The sequence below is a fragment of the Heliangelus exortis genome, chromosome 2 (assembly GCF_036169615.1).
Source record: "Heliangelus exortis chromosome 2, bHelExo1.hap1, whole genome shotgun sequence".
NCBI lineage: Eukaryota > Metazoa > Chordata > Aves > Apodiformes > Trochilidae > Heliangelus > Heliangelus exortis.
The window spans coordinates 55,875,285-55,896,861 of NC_092423.1; the positions used below are offsets into that span (position 1 = coordinate 55,875,285).

At 37.7% G+C, this 21,577-nt stretch overlaps 2 protein-coding genes across 6 annotated transcripts in view; one reads left to right on the top strand and one right to left on the bottom strand.

Annotated features, from left to right (window-relative positions):
- Positions 1 to 2,003, top strand: part of CUL1 (cullin 1) — a 51,176-nt gene extending 49,173 nt beyond the window's left edge. For both annotated transcript variants that reach the window (XM_071736209.1, XM_071736210.1), the window contains 2 exons: positions 456 to 569; positions 1,364 to 2,003. In XM_071736209.1, coding sequence (XP_071592310.1) covers positions 456 to 569; positions 1,364 to 1,444 — 195 coding nt within the window. In that variant the 3' untranslated portion in view covers positions 1,445 to 2,003. The remainder of the gene's footprint in view (positions 1 to 455; positions 570 to 1,363) is intronic.
- Positions 2,004 to 4,476: 2,473 nt separating this feature from the next.
- EZH2 (enhancer of zeste 2 polycomb repressive complex 2 subunit) overlaps positions 4,477 to 21,577 on the bottom strand; it is a 46,964-nt gene continuing 29,863 nt past the window's right edge. For all 4 annotated transcript variants that reach the window (XM_071736215.1, XM_071736214.1, XM_071736213.1 and 1 more), the window contains exons 9-20: positions 19,851 to 19,942; positions 18,680 to 18,920; positions 18,237 to 18,406; positions 17,763 to 17,857; positions 11,599 to 11,639; positions 10,327 to 10,452; positions 9,757 to 9,935; positions 7,314 to 7,409; positions 6,639 to 6,720; positions 5,804 to 5,884; positions 5,606 to 5,690; positions 4,477 to 4,859 (exon numbers count right to left, since the gene is read on the bottom strand). In XM_071736215.1, the coding sequence (XP_071592316.1) occupies positions 4,799 to 4,859; positions 5,606 to 5,690; positions 5,804 to 5,884; positions 6,639 to 6,720; positions 7,314 to 7,409; positions 9,757 to 9,935; positions 10,327 to 10,452; positions 11,599 to 11,639; positions 17,763 to 17,857; positions 18,237 to 18,406; positions 18,680 to 18,920; positions 19,851 to 19,942 (1,349 nt within the window). In that variant the 3' untranslated portion in view covers positions 4,477 to 4,798. The remainder of the gene's footprint in view (positions 4,860 to 5,605; positions 5,691 to 5,803; positions 5,885 to 6,638; positions 6,721 to 7,313; positions 7,410 to 9,756; positions 9,936 to 10,326; positions 10,453 to 11,598; positions 11,640 to 17,762; positions 17,858 to 18,236; positions 18,407 to 18,679; positions 18,921 to 19,850; positions 19,943 to 21,577) is intronic.

Consider the following 21,577-nt stretch of genomic DNA (forward strand, 5'->3'; position numbering starts at 1 on the left):
CTGAACACAACACTCAAAGCTATGGCCTCACGTGGGCTTAGTACAGGGCCACGATCACTTCCCTACTCCTGCTGGACACTTTTTGATACAGACCAGGATGCTGTTGGCCTGCTTGCCCCCCTGGGCACACTGCTGGCTCATGTTCAGATGGACATCCACCAGTTTTCACCTTGCTCTATCTATCAGTTGGTGCTATAGTTAGGACTGACCAGAAGAACAGTTCTTGAAAGTCATGTATCAAAATGACTTACGATGTCTGTATACTATGGAGAATCTGAGTTCTTGAAGTCTCTGTGTGTAGTTGATACTTGTAGGCATGCTTCTTCCCATCTGGTACTCAGGTTTGCTGTGATGATGTATGTCTGCTAGCACAGATCAGCTAAGAAGTATAATGTCTTTATGCAGAAACAAAACTAATTTGCTTTTAAGCATGCCTTTCTGACTTTTCTGTGCAGGCTGCTATTGTGAGAATCATGAAAATGAGGAAAGTTTTAAAACACCAGCAACTGCTTGGAGAAGTACTAACACAGCTGTCTTCAAGGTTCAAGCCACGAGTTCCAGTAATTAAGGTATGCAAGAACCTCACTGTATTCCAGGAGGTGGTGAGGATATGTATTGATAAAAATACACGCTTCTGAATTAAAAGGGGAAACGAAGAGGATGTAAGGGATAAGGACGGGTTTTTTGAGTTGTAATTAGGTAGGAAATATTTTAAAAGTAAATGGTGTATTTTTCATGTGGTAGGATGCATGTTTTGTATTGTTAGCAGTGGTACAATAGTAGCTTAATTGCGTTTCACATCAGTGACAGCTTTACAGCAACCTCTGCTCCATGCTTACCTCTTGTTCCTGCTCTTCCAGGTTGTGGCAATACCATTTGCCTGTGGGCCAGCTCAATAGAACAGTTTGCTCATCTCTGCCATAATAAAAATGTTGGGGCATTGTATTTCATTAATTTCCCCATCAGTTTGTTTAGTGGTCTCACCAATGGTTTTTATGTCTACAGCTAAGGGGTAGGTAGAGCAAAAAACAAGCAGTGAAGGGCAGTTTAAAGTGACACCAATGTTGAAAGATGCACCCTGTCAAGTCACAAAGCAGGCAGTTACTTACTGCAACTGCTATCTTTAGTAACATTATAGTAAGCACTCTGCATCTTCAATTAACTCTTTGTTGTCATACTATGAAGTTGCTCAGCATACTGATGATCAGTATCTCTCCCATGGAATGACATCAAATATGCACAACTCAGTTTAGTGGATTAGCATCTACTTGGCATGGCCCAGTGGCCAAAATAGTTCAGTTTGTATCAGCCACAAAGAGCTTTCCTGCCAGTGTCCCACCACTTACATTCATTTCTCCCACAGAAATGCATCGACATTCTGATTGAGAAGGAGTATTTGGAACGTGTAGATGGTGAGAAGGACACCTACAGTTACTTGGCTTAATGTTTTTATTAGCAATTACTTGACTGTGTGACACTCAACAAAATAGGTATGTGATGGAAAGAATGAAAGCAACAGAACTTCATAGCAGCCACCCTGCTGCCATTTGGACCTCCCTTTTTAATAACTGAGACCAGGACTCCCATCAGCCAGTCTCAGATTTACATCAGAACTGCTCAGGATTGATACATTTCAAGTATGTAAATATGGACACCAATGCCATTTAACCTAATTTAAGAACAGAAAGGAATAAAACCCTTCTCCTTTAAGGGTTGCATGCTACTGCATTTAAATCAATACATTGGCTATATGATAAACAGCTGCCATCACAGGCAGCACTTATAAATGTTGGCAGCACTTTGAGAGTGAGTCTGAATGGACCCATGTGTAATCTGCTATGAAAAACCATTTGTATAGTGTGTTTCATTTTTTAATGTGTGATAAAAAACAACAAATGAACAAGAAATTAAAAGATTTCTGTACAAGTTGCATTTGGTTTTATTGTTTTAAGTTTCATGACTTATCTTTCTAAATGTAAATAAAAAGTATAATGGTAATGAAAGCTACAGAAATTTTTTTTTTTGCTTTTCCTCTCTTCCTTGATTTCTAGTGATTTAAGCACATCTTGTTCTCTGAAGAAATTGTCATCTATCAAATGTGCATGTTATTTCTTTCTTAAGAAGAAATGTCAGTGCTTTGAAAAGAAAAATGTGATGTCACAAGTTACGCAGAATATACGTGGCACTACTTGGTCATCTTAAGTTGTAGCTGGTTATAATACTGTTCAATATGCTATAAAATGCATCGCACTTGCTGTCATGAATAAATAAGGTTTAGGATGCCCATTTCTTTGACTAGAACAGAAAATTGAGTGTGTTCCCAAAGATTAATTCCCATTAAATGCAAGCCATTATGGGAATTAAAATGTTATAGTGTTACTACACATATATTGATTGACCAGGCTTTATTCCATTCTTCTTACAATGTTTTGTGTTTTTTATATACATGTGAAATAATACCAGCTTTCTACATGTTATAAGCAAAATGCTTGTCTCAGGACCATACTTGCATGTGTTAGTTCTGCTAATTTATAGTTTCTGTTCTTGATAGTGAAGAAAACCTAAATTCTGCAGCCAAGTCTGTTTTCCTTCTTATAATTCGATTTGTTTAGTGGATTTAATGGTATAAAGAAAAGGGGGTTTTGTGTTGATACGGTTTTTCTCTGCGGGGAAACTAATTTTTCATGGTTACAATTGAGCTCTGACCTACAAAAATGTCTGGGTTAAAAAAAAACAGTTATGGAGATTAGATGTGACCCATACCAGTTTGGAAAATGGAGGAAAAGTCTCATCCCAACTTGGGATTTTGCATGTTTACTATTCCTATTCTGAAATAACTTTTATTGCACTAAAGGCAGTGGAAGTAGAAGCATCTTACAAATTTCCAAAAGCAATTTGAAAATTGAAGAAGAATGGTGCTTGTGATGTTTTCTTTGGTTTATTTTTTTGTTTGCTTGTTTTTTATGATGATGCTGGTTTTTTGTAAACCTTTTTTCAGAAAGTTCTGTGCTACTAGAGTTTTGTATCAGGACAGAAGTGATGGTTATGAACCAGCAGCCTGAATTCTATTTCTGACCTTCTGCACATAACCCTCCCTGAGCTGCCTCTCAAACCTGAGCTATAAGCTAGGTGCTGGTTATAGCAGGATTGTTTTTTATACCCTCTTCCAGAGCTCTTTCATAAAACCCAGCTTATGTTGCTCTAGCTTTAAAAAGAGCTATGTTTTACACAACCAGAAAGAAACTAATTTTTGACTTTTTGAACCTTTTGTCTCCTGAGTAGGGTGAGGGGTATGCAGCTCAGCATATGGCATCTGGCAGCCAACTGCTGCATTTACGTGAGGAAGCAAGCAGTGCTGCTTTAGCTCTTGTTCAACAGAGCCAGTGAGTTGGAGCCACTCATGGAGAAGGCACAGAGTCACTCATGACACAACTTTTTTGAAATCAGGTTTGCAATTAATGTCTCCTTGTGCCTGCCAACAGCTGTTTTGACTAGAGCATGGTGTTGAATCGAGCAGTGAATCTGCAGAACTCACACATAAACATATAGTAACCACTACAAGAAACTAGCTGCAATTAACAATGTTAGATAAAAAGTTGTAAAAAATTAATTATAAGAGATAGTAACTGTACAGGTAAGTAAAATAATGGTTGCTTGCAGCTAACCAAGAGATGCAGCAGATAAATGTATGTGTCATTATTGTTGCATTCATTATTCAGTCTGTTGTTTCAGAGCAGCTGCAGTTAAGCATTCCAGCTTATTCCCTTATCAAGTGATACAAATGTGTCCTCATCAGTGTTACTTCCATACTAAGTGGACAGAGTTGAAGAGATTCATAGCTTAATGGCAACTGAGGAGGTGTCAACAGGCAGATAGATGCAACCCTTTCACCACATTTTTTTCCCCAGAGATCTCAGCTCTTCTGGCATTGGCTTTCTTGGTTTGTTTTTTTGTGTGGATTTTTGTGTGTTGGTTTGGTTGGGGGGTGTTTTGTGGGTGTGTTTTGGTTTCTTGTTTTTTTTTTTTTTCTTTGGGAGAGGTAGCCTTTTACCTTCCCATTAAATGCTTTGTCTGCTAATGGACAGAGCGGTTATTAAGTCATAAGGACTGATGAGACCTAGCGAAAGTAGAGGAAAAACTTGGAAAAAAAAAATTAAGTGCAGTTGCTATTGTGAGCAAGAGGTTAGCTGTAGGAGTAACTTAAGGAGTTTCTAAACTGCAGCCATCCCTTTCTAGACATCATCAATGTTTGTGCTAAGAGTGCATGAAAACTGCTAGACCATTTACTTAGGTTCTACATGCTGATGTTCCTCAATCAACCTGACAGATGTCTCTGACCCTGTTCACATCTTCACATTAATTTTATGTGAGATCTGAAGTAACAGAAGCAGACAAGTATGGAGTTGAAAACAAGCATGCACATTGCTTCCTTAACTGCCTGATAAAAAATTTCAACGCATTTCCAGTAAAACTGAAGAAGTTCAAGTATCCTTTATTCAAAAAGGTTGAAAAATGTACCATACCACATTATTGCAAAAGTTCATAGGTACAAAACACTTTGCAGCTGGTGAGAAGGCAATAAAAAGTTGGGGGATTTATGTTGGGGTTTTTTGTTGTTGGTTTGTTTTTTGTTTGGTTCTTTTTTTATTTGTTACTATAAATTACTGTTACAGTACTTTGCAATTACAGAATTCCAAATTGCATCATTTTCATTTTTTTCTAAAATTGCCCACAGTACTAGTAATTCCTGAAGATAAGGCAGCTGTTTTTTTGTTTTTTAGAGCAGAGGTAGCTGGTGTTAAGGGATTTCCATTTCTCTTTCAATACCCACATATTTAAGGGCATCAGCTTGGCTATATCTGAAATAGAAAAAAACCAAAACACAACAATAACATAACAGCACAGCCCCACAGCCTGCAATACTTTCATGGTTTCCCTTGCTTCATCATTTGGGGCCTTTTTTCCTTGTGTGAATTTGCAGATGCAGAGCAACACTGACCACTCAAGAAATTTGCTTTTAGAGAAGTCTCACCAATAGGAAACAAAATTCTAACATTCTGCACTTTCTCACCTAAATTCACAATGCTAAAGGTCATTTTACCTAGTAGAAAGCAAATGCATTTCTTAAAATTGACTTATTATCATCACAAGACAGCTTAGTTTTCTTCAAGTGAGATAATTTAGAGTATGGACACAATCTCAGCAAGCACTTCTCTGTAATAACAGAAGAATGCTTTTTGCCTGTTTCTGAATGATGGGAGAGACAATACATACTGGTACCTAGGCAACCCTACCAGGTAAAGTTTAATAAGCAGGCTTGCCTGGCAGAGTTGTGTAGGTCTGTCCCCATTTCTCACTAAACTTTTTTCTCTATACACTCTGCTGTTGCAAGTCTTTGAGGCTTTTCACAAGCTGCTTTACTTATATGTCAGTCTTACTATGGTGTCTGTTTGAAAAAAAAAAAAAAATGCAAGGGGACTGCTCAGCTGCTTGACACTTGAGGTTGTAAGAAGGCAGGCAGAATAATTATTATGAGCTGAACATAAATACTGAAAAGCTAATCCAGTCTATGGTAGGAAGAAATTACAAAAATCCATCTACCAACCTGTAGTCAAAGAACAGTTCTTCACCAGTCTGAATGGCTCTTTTAGCAAATATTCCTATTCTGTGATCACCATTAACCATCATAACTGTTCAAAAGAAATTTTAAAACTTACGTGAACACAAATACTGATAAACTGTATATTCTAATTAAGTATCCCACAAAATTTCATAAATAAAAGCAAGGAAATTTAAAACTTACCTTTTGCATAGCAGTTAGGGTTTACTGAATGGTTTGCAAATCTAATTTTGTTGCCCTTGCGTGTTGCATCAACCACAAAATCTAGAAGAGGGTGGGGAAAAACAAAAATCCAGAAATGATGGATAGGTCATATACAAAAGTTTTTTATTTTAGTACCTCATGTGCTTGGATTTTAGCAGGTAGAAGATAACTGCTCAGCTTCCCACTCGTGCAGCCCCACACTATGCTTTCTATTTATGTCCTGCCACAGTGCCACTACCTTTGCTTCTTCTTCATTTGAAGCTTCTCTATCTTTATCCCACAAGGACAAGCTCCATAAACATGCTGAGTCAACACAGACATACAGTAACTTTTTTCTCCTTTCAAATATATCCTACAATTTCAAACTTGACACAGTGCAGTCTACATTTTCCTCTTCAGGTGGCAGTAGCCACATATTTGTGTGGCTTTTTTTTGCCTGGCACAAAACTACCATCATAACTTAATGCTAATTTAAAAGTAACAGGAAAAGTATTTCACATAGTTTGTAGCAAGCCTTTTAAATTCTTTAGGCTAGTTTACATTATGCTTGCACATAATTTCACTCCAGGAAGTTCTACTCAGCTCATCTTGTATGGTAGGCTCCATTGCTAATATTTAGTTGACTAACATCTAGAAGGAAAAAAAAAAAAGCACTAGTTCTCAATATTAGGAATCCAAACATTGCTAAGAAAAGATGTGCAGAAGAAAAAATATTCTTGAAGTTACCCCCTGCCTGCAAAAGAAAGGGCTGAACAAAATTATAAGCATACATGTGTTTTTTACACTGCAAGGACTGTGATTAGTACTTACATACCATTATTCAAGTTAAACAGAAAGCTGCACATGTATTTGTCATATACTTTTCCTCTTCTGTCTGCCTCATCTTGAGAAATAATCTGAAAGGAACAGTACTTGTAAAAGAGAACACCTCTTCCTTCTTTCTTTTGTAACCATAGCAGCTTAAGGTCAAACAAATCCAGACATTATGAAAGAAACGAAGGTTTTTATTCTCCCGGACTGAAAATACTCCCAAACATGAAGTACTGCATTTATTAACCATGTTTTACTTTTATCATAATTAAGTTTTTTCAGAGCAGAAGGAAAGCAAGATTGTTTCTCATCTCAAAATCAAGACTGCATACTTGATTCAGGGTTTTATTACTATAGAATATAATTCAGTGAAAGCGCTTACTGAATTTTAGTTGTACAAAAGATGATTTTGCACAAAATTCCAGGCACTGGAATTTCTGAATTGAGATTACATCTAAGATAAAGATGACATTCCAGCCTCTCATTTTCATGAGAACCTATGTCCATTTTTTTTTTTTTTTTGACATTTCAACCCCATCTAGCTCCTCTTAGGTTTGGTGCCTCTGACAGCAGTATCTGTATATCATACACACATTGTACCAAGTCAATCTCTTGATCCCTAGCCATCACACAACTTCACCAATTAAGCTCATACATAAACAGTGTTCTCCATCCTTACCTCACCACAGTATTCAGAGATGAATTCATTCTTCTGTACAGGATCTTTGATGAAAATGCCCCAGCCTGCCACATCTGAAGGTGCCAATAGCAAGTGCTGTGGAAGAGAAAAAGCAAAAGACTTAAGACATGTCTAGCTTGGATTTCCTTTTTGTTTTGAGGCTTTTGTTTTGTTTTTAACTGTAACAGTTAATGAAATGTATGCTGGGACTCCAGGAGAGAATGCTGCAAAACGTGGATTCTTTCAACTATAAAAAGCACAGTAAAATAACAGTTTGTGGATTGAAAGTTGTATGTGGGGGGAAAAACCAAAACCAAAACAAAACAAACTCCACACAAAGTCCTTGAAAACCAATAAAAATTTAAGTTCAACCTTGAAATGAGGTTGTTAGATAAACACCTATACACCAAGGACTTCAAACTAGAAAGGTATGCAGAAGGAGGCCCAGTACTAGCATTTGACTGAACTAGTTTGTGAGAAGGTGTTACGGAGGAGAAATAAACCTTGATTGACTGATCTGGAAGAGTAGAGTCAGATTTCAAGATAACTTCCAGACTGTTGTCTTGGTTTGAGACAACCAGGATAGAAAAACCCTGCCTGGGACACCACCAGCACCTGCCATCCTGTTGATGGGGCAGTTATAATGAGGAGCAGCTGAGCCTATGTGGAAGATGGGTCAAATGGACCAATCAGTATTCATTCCCATGGTGGTCAGTATAAAATGGCTCCAAATGGCTCTGGCTGTTGTGCTAGCTGGCTTGAGAGCTGTCTGCTGCTTCTCCTTGTTTCCTCACCAGATGAGAACATCATTCACCAAGACACATCACCTGCCTTCCCAAGTAGGACCAGCTTGGTTGTGAACTGTTGTTGAAACCCTAGACTTGGGCACCCCCATATGCTGCCTAGTCCAGTGTGGGACATTTCCAGTTGGGAAGCAATTACCAACAGATAAGGGTAAGTAAGTTCCATATTTCCATATTTGTATATACATTTTTTATTTGCTATTACTACTCCATTATGGTCTTCCTCCTTTATTGCCTCCATCTTCCCTTGAGAGGGTAGTGGGGAATAACAGAGTATCTGTCACCTATTTACTGTTTAAAACTGTGACAGATATATTGGCAAGGAAAAAATCCAAATGTTTTTTATGCCACTCTTTCCTCCTCAAGGGAAGGACTTCTCACATTCTTCCCCTGCTCCAATGCAGGGTCCATCTCATAGAAGAGAATCCTTCACAAACCCCTCCACCATGAGTAGAAATAGCTAGTATCTACATCTGATCCAAATTTCCTTTTGCTGATCTAGGGCAAGGCTGATGAAGTATTGCTTTAAAACAGCAGCCTATTTGCAAATTAAAAGGGAAACTTGAATGGGGAAAAAAAGATACTCTACCACAGTGTTTGTCAGAAAACACTAACTTACATGCCCAAAACTACCAACTGTCTTCAAATGTAGGCCAGTGAGAAGTCACGTTCCTCAAGGGAACTTGTGCTGGGACTGGTGCTGTTTAACTTCTCTGTGAGAGTTATGGACAGTGGGATTGAGTGCACCCTCAGAAAGTTTGCTGATGACATTAAGCTGTGTGGTGTGGTTCACATGCTGGAGGGAAGAGATGCCATCCAGAGAGACCTTGACAGGCTTGAGAGGTGGGCTTGTGGCAAACTGCATGGAGTTCAACAGGCCAAGGTCAAGGTCCTGCACAAGGGTAAAAGCAATCCCAAGCACAATTATAGGCTGGGTGGATAATGGATTGAGAATGGTTCTGAGAAAAAGAACTTGGGGGTATTGGTTAACTGTATCCAGTTCTGGAGCCCCCAACACAGGAAGAACATGGAGTTCTTGGAACAAGTCCAAAGAAGATGCACAAAGATGATCAGGGGGTTGAAGCACCTCTCCTATGAAGACAGGCTGAGAGAGATGGGATTGTTCAGCCCAGATAGGAGGAGGTTCTGGGGGCCTACAGGAAAGTTGGGGACGGACTTTTTGCATGGGCGTGTAGTGGTCTTGATGAGGGGGAATGACTTTAAACTGGAAAAGGCTAGATCTAGGTCAGACATTAGGAATAAGTTCTTTACTTTGTGGTGAGATACTGGAACAGTTTGACCAGAGAATCTGTGAATGCCTCATCCCTGAAAGTGTTCAAGACCATGCTGGATGGGGCTTGGAGCAACCTCATCTAGTGAGAGGTGTCCCTGTCCATGCAGGGGGTGGAAACTAGATTATCTTAAATATCCTTTCCAACCAAAAGCATTCTATGATTCCATGAAATGTACAGAGTTTAGCAGCAGCACATAAGCAAGACAACATAAGCAACGCCTACCTTCTCCCTCCCCCCCCTTTTCTGTTCCTCTCTGACAGCATGAAGGCAAAGAAATTCCATTCTCTAGCAGGAAAATATAAATATCACCTCAAAGCCAAGGCAATGGCATGTTGCTGTACATACTTTTTTTGATCCTCTCTGAATGCTGCAGTTCTTGCAAGAAACATTTTTGCTGTCCCAGTGGTCAGCTGCTCCACATGTTAAACAGAGGTCAGGATCACATTCACGTACAGCGAGGTAACATGGGCACTGCTTAGTGTTGCACTGTGCTTTACAACGACATCCAGGAAACCTGTTTTGGCCTACAAAGAAATATATGGAAAACAAAAAGGACAAGTATGAAAAAAGTACATTTTCAAATTGAGACAGTGCATGATACAGCATATCAGAGTATTAAAAAAAAAAAAATACCCATTGATATCTGTATAAGACATTCCAAACTGCTCAAAATTCTTTCCTTCCTTGATTTTACTTTTAGTCTTCCTCGACTTGAATTCTTAAGTCTGATTCTGACTTAATGACTAATTAGGAGGGCCAAAAAAACCCCAAAACGGAACCTCTGCTCCCTTCTCACATCATTTGACACAATTTGCTGCTCTTGCAAACACCATACTGCATACTGCAGTCCATACTGCAGTTAGATGCTGGGACAGTCAAAGAAATGTATAGGTAGCTTTTAAATGTTTCACTTACATTCTGAGCTGCACTGACAAAACTTCTCACAAAAGTTTTGAGCAATTACACACGGGCATGAGCTATCACAAGGCTGACGTGGATGATCACACGGCTGATAGTTGTAAACATGATTCGATGACCCATCTGAATAAAAATAGCAACATTATGTAAAGTTGAAAGGTGCAAAGAAATAATATACAGTTCAATTCACTGTTTAAAGTAGAAATTCCCTTGTATTCCCTTCTTTAACTAAGAAACCCCACAAAATTAACAAAAAAGTCTCAAACCTACAAAAGACAGCAAACCAGAACGGTAACATTAGTTGGGTGCTTGTCACCATTAGTTGCCTGGTTCTTAATGCAGTTCTTTCTTCCCAGTACTCAGCTTCCTTGAGTATTCAGAGCTGAAAACTTTACTGTGGAAAACTGAAAAACAAAGCTACAGTGGTATAATTTCCCATGTTAACATGTTCTGAAGTAACACTGGTACTATTCAGCTAAGTAAATTTGCTCAAATACCCAAAGTAAATTTTACTCTGTAGCAACAGTCAACTTCCACAAGGATGCACAGCCAAACTAATACCTGGTCATTATACCACTGTGCTTTCCCAAGTCAATTTTCCAATACAGACAACACTAGCAGCTTATAAGCAAGGAGAGACTATTGGATACAAGGCTAGAGTTTTACCTATAGAACAGCAAGGAGAATTTTGTATTATTTAAATTATATTTGGTGTTAATACACCTGAGCTTGTTTTGGGTTCACATGTATTTGTAAAAATGCTCAAGTTAGCAAGTAGCAACAGAAGACAGTCATGAACTGATCTGTTTTTCATATTGCTTGAAGTCCCAGCTACTCTCAGCAAAACTTTCAGATAACTATTTCTAAAATAATTAAAAAAAAACCAAACCAAAACCACAAATGCCACTTTTTAATGCAGTTCCTATTGCTGATACAATTTTTATCAGTGTTTCAATGAAGACATAATGAAAAAATTGTAAATTCAGTCTCCTGCCCTTTTTATCAAATTATACAGAGCTCTTCTAGTTACCTAAACCAAACAGTACATCTTTTGTCCCTACAATACTCATAATAAGAGCTTTTTTTAAAAAAAAAAAAAAAATTATTCCTCTATAATACCCATGGAATGTATATAATGTCCTAACATCAAAAAACCCAAAACAAAAAACAACCCCCCACACACACAAAAAAAACCAAACCCAAAACCCTAAAAAAGCAATAATAGGATCTTAAAAGTTCAGGACATAAATTGAATGGAAAGATGCTAACCCTTTTTCAGCTGTATCTTTCTGCAATGAGCAGCCCACAACCTGCAAAAACACAAAACAAACACAAGAAGGTTGACAGGAACTCCTCCTGCAGTGGGCTGGGAAAGGTAGCTGCACCTTGCATTCGCACTGGACTTAAAATGGGAAATTTTCTTGTAACATGAACATTATCTTCTGACTTGAGCACAAGTCAGAAGTGGTTGCAGCAGTACAACCCTGTCCAGTCTCCTTGAGCTGACAAGATCAATGCTCTGCAGGTTGCTCCCTCCCCCTCCCCACACCATTCCTTCAGCCCCAAGATCATACACATGAGCAGCCCCCACCCAGCCCAGGATAGAGAGATGCTTATTTGGATGGCCTTGAAGGAAAATTTGTAAAAAGGAGGCTGCTGGAGCTGCTTCTAGCAGGCAGAAGCAGCAGCAGAACGAAGGACACAGAATTGCAGATATGGAGAAGCCATGTCTAACTAGGGGAGTGAAGTTCAGTTAGCTGTGTGCTTCACTCTACTCAGCTCCAGCACCACACTGGTAGTGTCCTACAGATCACAGCCAGGTAAGACTCTTCGTCTGCTGGTCCAAGTATATGACAACAGGAGATCACATCTGTCTGGCAAAGCCACACTGGTACAACCTCAGTATTTCTGGTTGGACTTTTCCGCAGTTGTTTTGACTGGTGGTACTGTGATAAGCCTTTTACCTTCTAATTCAAGCTCTATATGCCTTTCTCTTATGTCTTTAAACTCTTCTTTCAGGGTTCTCCTTCTCTATTAGCCTACCTAAGCATCCCCTTTGCAAGAAGTGGTTATGTAATGATTTGTTTGTTGGTTTGGTTGGTTTTTTTTTTTAAGAATAACATGATCTTGGTTATCATAAAGTAACTCACTATACTTTGAAGCTCTTGCAAGTTACAATTGCCCCTTCTATTTTGCATCTATTTCAGACTGAATACTCTTTGGACAGGAAATGTCTACTATTCCATTAATAGCTGTGGCAGGCATTAAAGAGCAAAAATATCTGTCTGGACCCCAGGTACCAAAAGGAAAATCAGACTTCAATTTCAGTAGCCTTAAAATTAAAGGAGAAATAATTTTAATGATTGAAAAAAATGCAGTTCTTCTACAATTCCATGCATTTTAGTTGGCACTTGAATTTCAGTGAACGAACACAAAAAATTCAGATAATTTTCAAAGTTTATACTTCTTGGACTTTCTTAATATGTCATATAGCAATCTTAAGAGAATACTGGAGAAACTTCAGTCCTTGGCCAAGTAAGACACTGCTAGCTGCAACCTCTTACTTACCAGTCCCAAACTCATGTTACAAACTCATGTAACTCAAAAAGCTACAGCACAGAACACTTAAAAAGCTAATCTGCCTTTCAGTGAATGCAACACTCAGAAGTTTGTACTCTGAAGAAGTATCTCCTCCTGTAACTTTTTGAATAGGACTTTTTAGCTACTACTTTTTTTTCTACTTTAGCTGCATGGTGTGCTACTCCCCTCCTCCCCCAACACACAACAGCTTTGAGTAAACAAGATTTTTGATGCAATTGCTCTTTCAAAGTTTTACCATTTGACTTAAATGCCTGACAGCCAACCTTCTCACAAGGCTGAAGGAACTCAGACAAGCTAGAAATTCACAGATGCAGACTTGTCCAAGTAACTGAAGTTGAGGGGAAGAAACAAACCTGAAGACTATCAGCATTACCAAGCACTGTAATAAACAGATGACATTCCTTTTAAGAGTATCTTTAGAAAAAAAGATTACCACAATATATATATAAATATATATATTTATATATGAGACATTGACTCTGTATAAGAAGACAGTTTCCATATAATTCAAAGTAGTACAATTTTGACTTAAATTATTCTAATGCACAAACTACTTTTTTTGTCTGGCTGGTATTTGGCAATGTAACGTACACTGTACTTTTGAACAATTCTTTCAAAAAAGCTTGTCTCTCAGCCCAAGATAATAGGGACCTACTAGCATACCAAATCATTAAAAGCTTTCTGTGGATAGACTTCGTATAACACTATTTAATGGGGTTGTTGGTTTGTTTGGGTTTTTTAGGTAAGTACTTATACTAATACCTTAAAAGCAAAATGCCACTTACTGATGAGTTACCATCTGAGAGTTTTTGGTTTCTGTGACAAGTAAAGTATACACTGTATGGATAAGTTCACCAGAACATGACAAAGACTGCCACCATAAACAAAGCATTAATATATATTTTTCTGTCCATTTTGTGGTGTTAATATGGCAGTCATAATTGCAAAGGCATCTTCTTAGCCAGTCTTGTAACAAAAATTGGTGCCACAGGAGGGTAAGAATTTAGCAAGATGAGAGCTGGATATGTATACTGCAAGAAAAAATTATGGGGAATCACTTAAGACAACATGAATTAAGCTGCCAACAATGAACAATTTGACTGGAGGGTTGATTAGCGCAATGAAATAGTACACTTTTTAGCTTGTAAATTTCAAAAATTACCAGGAAGTACTGCAAGTTCCCTTGCTTATGGCACAAAGCTGAAGCCCGAATTAGTACCATTCTAAAGGTGGATTCATTTATTTCTTGGTCCTGTAATCTGCTATGTCAATCAGAAACAAAAGGCAAGATCTGGTCTCATGTACCAATACACAAAGGCAAGGAAAAGACAAAAAGTTGAGAAGGCACTTGGGACTCAACTATTCATTAAAAAAGGCAAACTGGAAACTCAGTGGCACATTTCCAAACAAGCAGGTAGATTTGTTGCTGACATCTGCCAGACAGCCAGGTTAGAAAATAAGTGCTTCCAGAAGTATTATGACAGAAGTCGTCAATTCTATTTTTCTTCTCTGCTAACAACCTACTAGATTTTGCCAGTGTTTTTTGGAGGCACCGATACCAGCTAATCAGGCAGTTCAAATGCATTCTTTGGAAGAAGCTGCACTAGCATTTCTTACTCCATGCAGGGATACCTTACGGCCAGAAATAGCACTGAAAATTCAAAGTACATGCCAATTATATCAATATATGTAGTTAAGTCTTTGAAGTGCTCAGTTTTCCAGCACCACTCACAGACTTCTTCTCAGGCTCCTAAATCATAGCTTATCCACAACCTTCCCACCCCTTGAAGACTCAGTCTTCCAACCAGGTGGCACACAAGAACACCTCTACCCATGCCTCAGCTGCACCTTTTGCCTGGTAACAGTGAGACTTTAAATCTCTATAGAAAGGTACCTGAAATCCGGGCAGAACCACATAAGCTATTCAAACATAACTAGTGAACAGCACTCCAGGAAAAGGTAGGACAGGAGGAGGAAAATGAGAAAGTATGGAAGAAAAAAAAAAAAACTTTCAAATAAAGTTTACTCAGTAGACTCACATCCAAATAGGGGATGAGAAGGAAGAAAGGCAAAAAAAAATCAAGCAGCAGCATTACATATATATACATTATATACGCATAATCAATTAAGAGATCCTTAAAAATTCAGAGCAAGGAGTGCTGATTGGTTAAAACAGATACAGTTCAGCTCCTGGCAATGGAAGATGTAAATACATTTAGGAGAATGAACAGTTCTGAAGTACTCAACCTCCAACATATGCTCACGCTTTTATGAATTCTTTCCTGACTCAGATTTTTCTGTTGCCTTACATGCGAAGTACTTACTTACTCTTCAGCATATTATTTTTCACAAACTGACAGATTAATCTCTGATACAGAGGACAAGCTATGACATTGGCTTGCCAAAAAACCAACTAAATAAATGTCTTCTCCTCCCATTGATCAGTCTTATTATGATTATCTAACAAAAATGAAACTCAAAGTATGGAGGTAATTTCTCTTACTATCTTATGGAGGTGTACTCTTGTGAACTATTTGCCCAGTATGCTGATATGGGCACCAATATTGCATGGGAAACAGGCGAAGTCCTGCAAGAAGATCTACCAAAACAGTTACAAGAGGACATCAAAAGCAGCCTTCTGCTGCTGCTTCTCTCTTTGGTGAATGCTGCTTTTGCTCCAAGGCTGTCTACCACATGTACATTTAGAAAGCCTGCAATCAAGTTAGTGCCTTGCAATAGAAAAGTGCAACTAGGACAGAAGGGCCTTCCCTGGCTCTAGGACTGGAGTTACTTTACAAACGAGTAAACTCTAAAGAGTTGTAAGAAACAGAGAAACAGACTTTGATGGTTTTCCCAATTGCTAGTTGTGCCCAGATATGTAGGGAGGCTAAAATGTTTTTCTTTTTAAAAGACTACTGCACGTAGAAGAACCCCATGTAATGGTACTTATTTATTTGCTCTTATTTATTTGGAAAAAAAAAGAAACCAAAAGAAGTCTTACACCTCCATGACAACACCACCCTGCTAACCATACAATCCATTTCAGCTTTGAAACACATTTGAGTCTTTTAGTTACTTTTTGAAACAGGTGTAGTGGCACCATTTTTACAGCAATATGCATTAATCTGAAAGCAAGCTAATTCCCAGCTGCACATTCCAAACTTGCACTATGGCTAATAACTCCAAATCCTAACAGCCAAGCGCACCAAATACTCCAAAACTTAAACTGTGCCAAGAGCATGCAACCAATTGTTTTTGTTGAGAATAGAATCTCTTCCAATGTTCACTGAATCTTTCTCTAGCTCACATCAGCTGCCTTTATGCTTGGTTGTTTCTTGGTCAGAGCTTTTCTGAAGTCTCCCTTGATAATTTGAGAGGCTCATTTCTTTAAAAGACTAAGTACTGTGAGTCAAACCCCATTGTATTATTTTGTACTAGAACAAGAACAGCATTTGGGACTTAAATGCAGGAATGTGAAATGAGTAATCTGCCTAGTCTGCCAACTTGTGGCTCAGTTTCTCTACTCCAAAAATATACATAGTCAGCAGCCTGGTAAGTATCCTAGACCTCAGAGTCAGTAGTGCTGAGGTGTTCTTTCCACCTCCATGGCTCTGACCCTACCTGTGTGCCAGATCTCCTCTTACTGACCTGTAGCTTCCTTCTGCCTAGGAAGGTTGTGGGTGCCCTCCCCGTAAGAAGAGTTCAAGGCCAGGTTGGATGGGGTGTTAAGCAACCTGATCTAGTGGGAGGTGTCTCTGCCGTGCAGGGGGAATTAGGCACTTAGATCACTTTAAAGTCCCTTCCAACCCAAACCATTCTATGAGTCTGATTCAGAGTAGAAGCATTCTACTCCACATCAATACTATCCTTGAGCCAGTACCAGGAATTACACTAAGCCCAGAAATAATAAATACACTTAAACAATATAAAACAGAAGCAAGAATTTATGGGAGAAGAACTGAAAGAACAAACCTGGGAGAAAATAAGTACAGGGAGTAATAGGAAACTTTGTGGAAAAAAAATGTATGTAATGCCTGCCAATTTCCAGTCAGCTTTTTATCTCCTATGTTCTTATTCCTGGGAATAAAAATAATCATGGAGTCGTATTTTTCAAACTTCAGGATTCTCAAAGAAAAACGCTTTTCAGTGACAGACAGTAGTCACCACTTTACAATTTCAACAGAAATTGATTCAGATGGCCCTTGTCACTCCAGCAAAAACTTTGATTCTATTCTTCATTGCAGCTTCACTTCAAATAGTAACTTCTTAACCTGGTTCTTTAGTTAAGTTCTAGTTGTTAATGAAATTCGGGATGATACAAAGGAACAGTCTCTCTCAAAAAAAGCAATCCTACTAGTTTGCTATAACTTTTTGCTTACTGATCATCTGAATCTTACGGTGGATACGCTGTAAAGACCCCATGATTTTTAATTTACAAAATACCATATAATCACTATTGAATACATTATAATACGTGTAAATTTAATATTAATTGCTGCAAACACAATTATAACTCAGTTATCTTGAATGTTGTAAGTAGAGTATTTACAATCTAAACTTAGCTTGACTACTTTCAGCAATACATCTGCAAGAATAAGAATCTGACTGTTACAGAGAATAAAAAGAAGGGAAAGGGGAAGTGGAAGGTTATACTTGCTAATGCACTAAGACTTATGTCAGAAACCAAAACATCTTTTTTTTTTTTAAGTTGCTGCAAATTTTGTAGTTGGAAGCAAAAGATATGCATGATTTTTCCTCCAAAATACTTTCTGTTCTGATCCCCTGTATCTCAAATTTATTGTTATGCTAAGGTTATTTAGTAACAGATTTACCTGTGTTTCCTTTTCTTCTTTCTGGGAGGAGTATCAACATCTTCAGCAGGGACTGGAGCAATAATACTAGATTCCTTTACTCTAAACTCATACACCTAACAAGAGATACCATAATACATCCACGATAAATCTCTCACTAGTAGAAAGTTGCTCATTTTCTAAGTTAGTATGATTTCCTCCAACCAACAACTTAGAGGTTATATCCAGTCATAGTGTCTTTTCAATATATTTAAAGTGGGTTATTTTTGTCATTTAAGAACAGACAGCCTAATTTAAATCACCTGTAAATTTAATTTAAAAACAGTTTTAAAACTAACTTTTATATACTTGTGGCATGAATTCTGGATCATAGCATTCTTGGGGAAACTAAGAAAATGAATTCATTTTCTCTTTTAGTAATTAATGCTAGTATTTCTATACTTCAGTTTTAAAAGTAAAATTCTATCATCCTTCCTAAGTAGCTTCCTTTCTTACCTGCCTGCATGTCTTGGTCCCAATCAGTCTGGCAATTGCACAGAAGTTGTCATAGTAGGTGCCAATAAGAACTCTAAACATTGAGGCTTCTGCACCACTCCATTCCACATTCTCCGGAGGTTCAATATTTGGCTTCATCTTTATTGGTGTTTGACACCTAGAATTTGCTTCTTTAACACATAATTGAGAGTAAGGGTCAATGTAAGGCTTACTTCTAAAAAATTTTACACAGCCCTTAAAACTGTTAAATTATTAGCTAAATACAGACAATTTCTAAAAAAGGAAATTTTCTTATATAGAACTCATTAAGCTCACTGTTACTCTGTATTTTCACTCAGTTTCATATATTGTAAGGTTTCTAGGATCTCATGGCTGAACTTGGGTTCTTTCAGTCCTCTCAAGCACTGCAGGTTATTGAATAAAGAAGCATTGTCTAGTCTCACCAGAGGAACTGGATGTTTCATCTTTCTTTTCTTCTTCTTCTTTATCATTGTTTTCTCCTCCAGTTTCAGTTCCAGCTTCTCTATCACTGTCTGTGTCTTTTGATTCCAATACATTTATTGTTGGCGTGCTAGGTCTGCTGGTGTTATTTGGAAGCCTTCCCCTTCGGCGGCCACCTGGGCGCTTTGGCGGTGTCTTTATACGCTCTGCAGTCAACGCAGCTGCAAACTCCTTTGCACCTTCCTGAACACAAACCGTTATAATTTTCAGGGGAAAAATTAAAGTTTTCATCTCAGGGCAGGGATCAGGGCAAAATACATTCTACTCACATACTGTATAACTTTGCATCGGTCTACAAACTATCATGAACACACAATTTTCTGTTAAATGTACTCTAACCATGAAAATAAATACTTTTGATGCCATCATGAAAAAAAAATAATCTCCATTTACAAAGTGCTTATGTCAGTATTTCAGTTCCAGTTCATTTTGGCTGCCAAGTGAAAAATAATTCAGTAGTAAATTTCCATTTTCCTAGATGATAGAAAAAAATGAGAATTTCCCACAGAAAATACTCTTAAAATATAAGAACTCTTCTCATATACAGAGCTTAAACAATATGTGTTCTGCATTTTAAAATACAATCACCAGTAATTTTTTTTCTATTAAAAAGGGGTACTTAATTGTGTAGAAAGTTTTTAGACTGGATACATGTCATACAAAAAATTTAAGGGATTATGAGAGATTTAAAATTATATTAATACATATTTAAACTTCCTGATGTTTGTTAAGAGCATGAATTCTAGATGAAATCTACCTGTGGCAAACTAACAGAGCTTTTAGTTGTGATATAGCTTATGAGAGGTAAGTCTTTAAGTCTGTTCTTCGACTAGACTGGACAGCAGCAACACATTATTAGGAGGTAATAGTCTTTCTTCCCTACATATATCTCAGGCTACATCTAATAGAGCTAAAAATTTTTCCTTCTTAGACTTTCATTTGCTGATTGGAAATTAACTTCTTGGCACAAACTGAAGATAACATACATGACTGGAAGTGGCCCTCGTAGATCCCACATTGACACTAAATTTAGTGTTTAAATTTGTCCTTGACACAAAATTTAGCTAGCTAACACTAGCAGGTAGTGAATTCTAGCATATGAAATTATCTTACCAGATGTTGATAACAGTGTGGTCCACAGGGCTTATTATCTAATGCTGTTTCTGTATTCTTTCGTTTATAAGTATTAGGAGTTGCATGGAATGCTGTTGAATAAAATTAATATTTGTAAGTTTTAATATAAGAAACACATTAAAGATCTAACACCAAATAGTATCCAAAACACAAAGTTTACCAAGTCTTTACTTATACCAGAATAAAAATTACAGCATGTGGAAAAAAATACAACAAAATAAGACCCAACAAGTGACATTGACTTACTACTTAAATACACAGAGACAGTATATGGCTAAGTCTTGTATATGCCCATTTATATCGGTGAAGAAAATCATCACATTTGTTTCATGTATCGAGGAAGACTTGCTATGTCTACCTTCCCAACAATGAGAACAGATTTTACATCCATTCCTATGTTAAACAGTATTATTCAGGACTTCTCCTAGTAATGCATTATCACCTCTAATCTGTAAGATTCAAGAGTTCAATTTCTATCTTGTCAAAAAATCTAACCCCACACGCTTTTGAGAGGTAATGAATACACACACATTTATTACTGGGGACACATAAGCACTTTTGCTCTATTTGTTTATCAGCACTCCAACTAAGCTGACAGGCAATAAGCTGGCAAGCTGAAGAGTGATAACAAGTTAGCATCTCAGTCTCTATGGATTCAGAACAACCACAGTTCTATGCAACTTGCAGAGAAGTGTCTGCTCATGCAAATCTAATGGACACTGTATAAGTTGCAGAACTCAGTAATGAAACAGAATTGGCTACGTTTACAGATGCAACATAAGCACTTTTATAACATGATGGCCAAGTTTCCTACCTATTTATTCCCTTTGCTGGAGCTCATCTCTACCAGTTCTCTCCCCATGCAACCCCAGCCTCCCAGCAGGACTTTTTTAAAGAAACTGATTTTTGCTAGAAGTCTTAGGAACTCTACCGTAACCCCTACTTCACTGAAGCCTGGAAAACCAGCAGCTAGACTCACCAGAACTCATATACAAATGTTTCTAAACTATATTAGGAGCTTTCTGAACTACCACTAAGTTTTTTGCAATTGTCTTTTTTAAAAAAATTCTTCCATGCTCAAGGAACACTTTTTTTGGTTTTTTTTATGTATAGACGATAGGTATCAATAAATACATTTTTCCCCTAGATGTGCTAACAGCAGCATACACAACTGCAAGAAACAAAAATGGAGAAAGTAATCAAGTTAAAAAAAAAAGCAAAAAAACCCCAAAAAGCAACCAAAAATTCCACCACACACTACTCAGTGTTGTCTGTTTCCTAATCCTCCATGATTAGGCCTACAGAAGATGCTTGTCTGAAAATGCATTGTTCCCAAGAACTGTAAAAGCACTTATGCTGCAGTTTTACCACAGTTGCAGTCAGGCAACTGTAACTTAGTTAAATTTTTTATACCCAGTGAATAAAAAGTGCTAATGTTCCAAATGAAAGATGAATTCCTTTCCTCATCTACATAAGGGTTGTTCTGTACCAACACTACACACATATCATTCTCCTTCAATAAGCCACCACCATAGGATTTTCTACACATATTTCTAGGTTATGCACAAGGCTTCCTTTATGATAGTCCACTATGCTTTCAAGACTAAGCTTTAAAAATTTAGTTTCTTCCCTCTTAAAGAATGTGGGCAGAGCTCACATATGTCTTCACAAAGTTTTTAAAAGCAGACCTCATGTCAATGATTTGC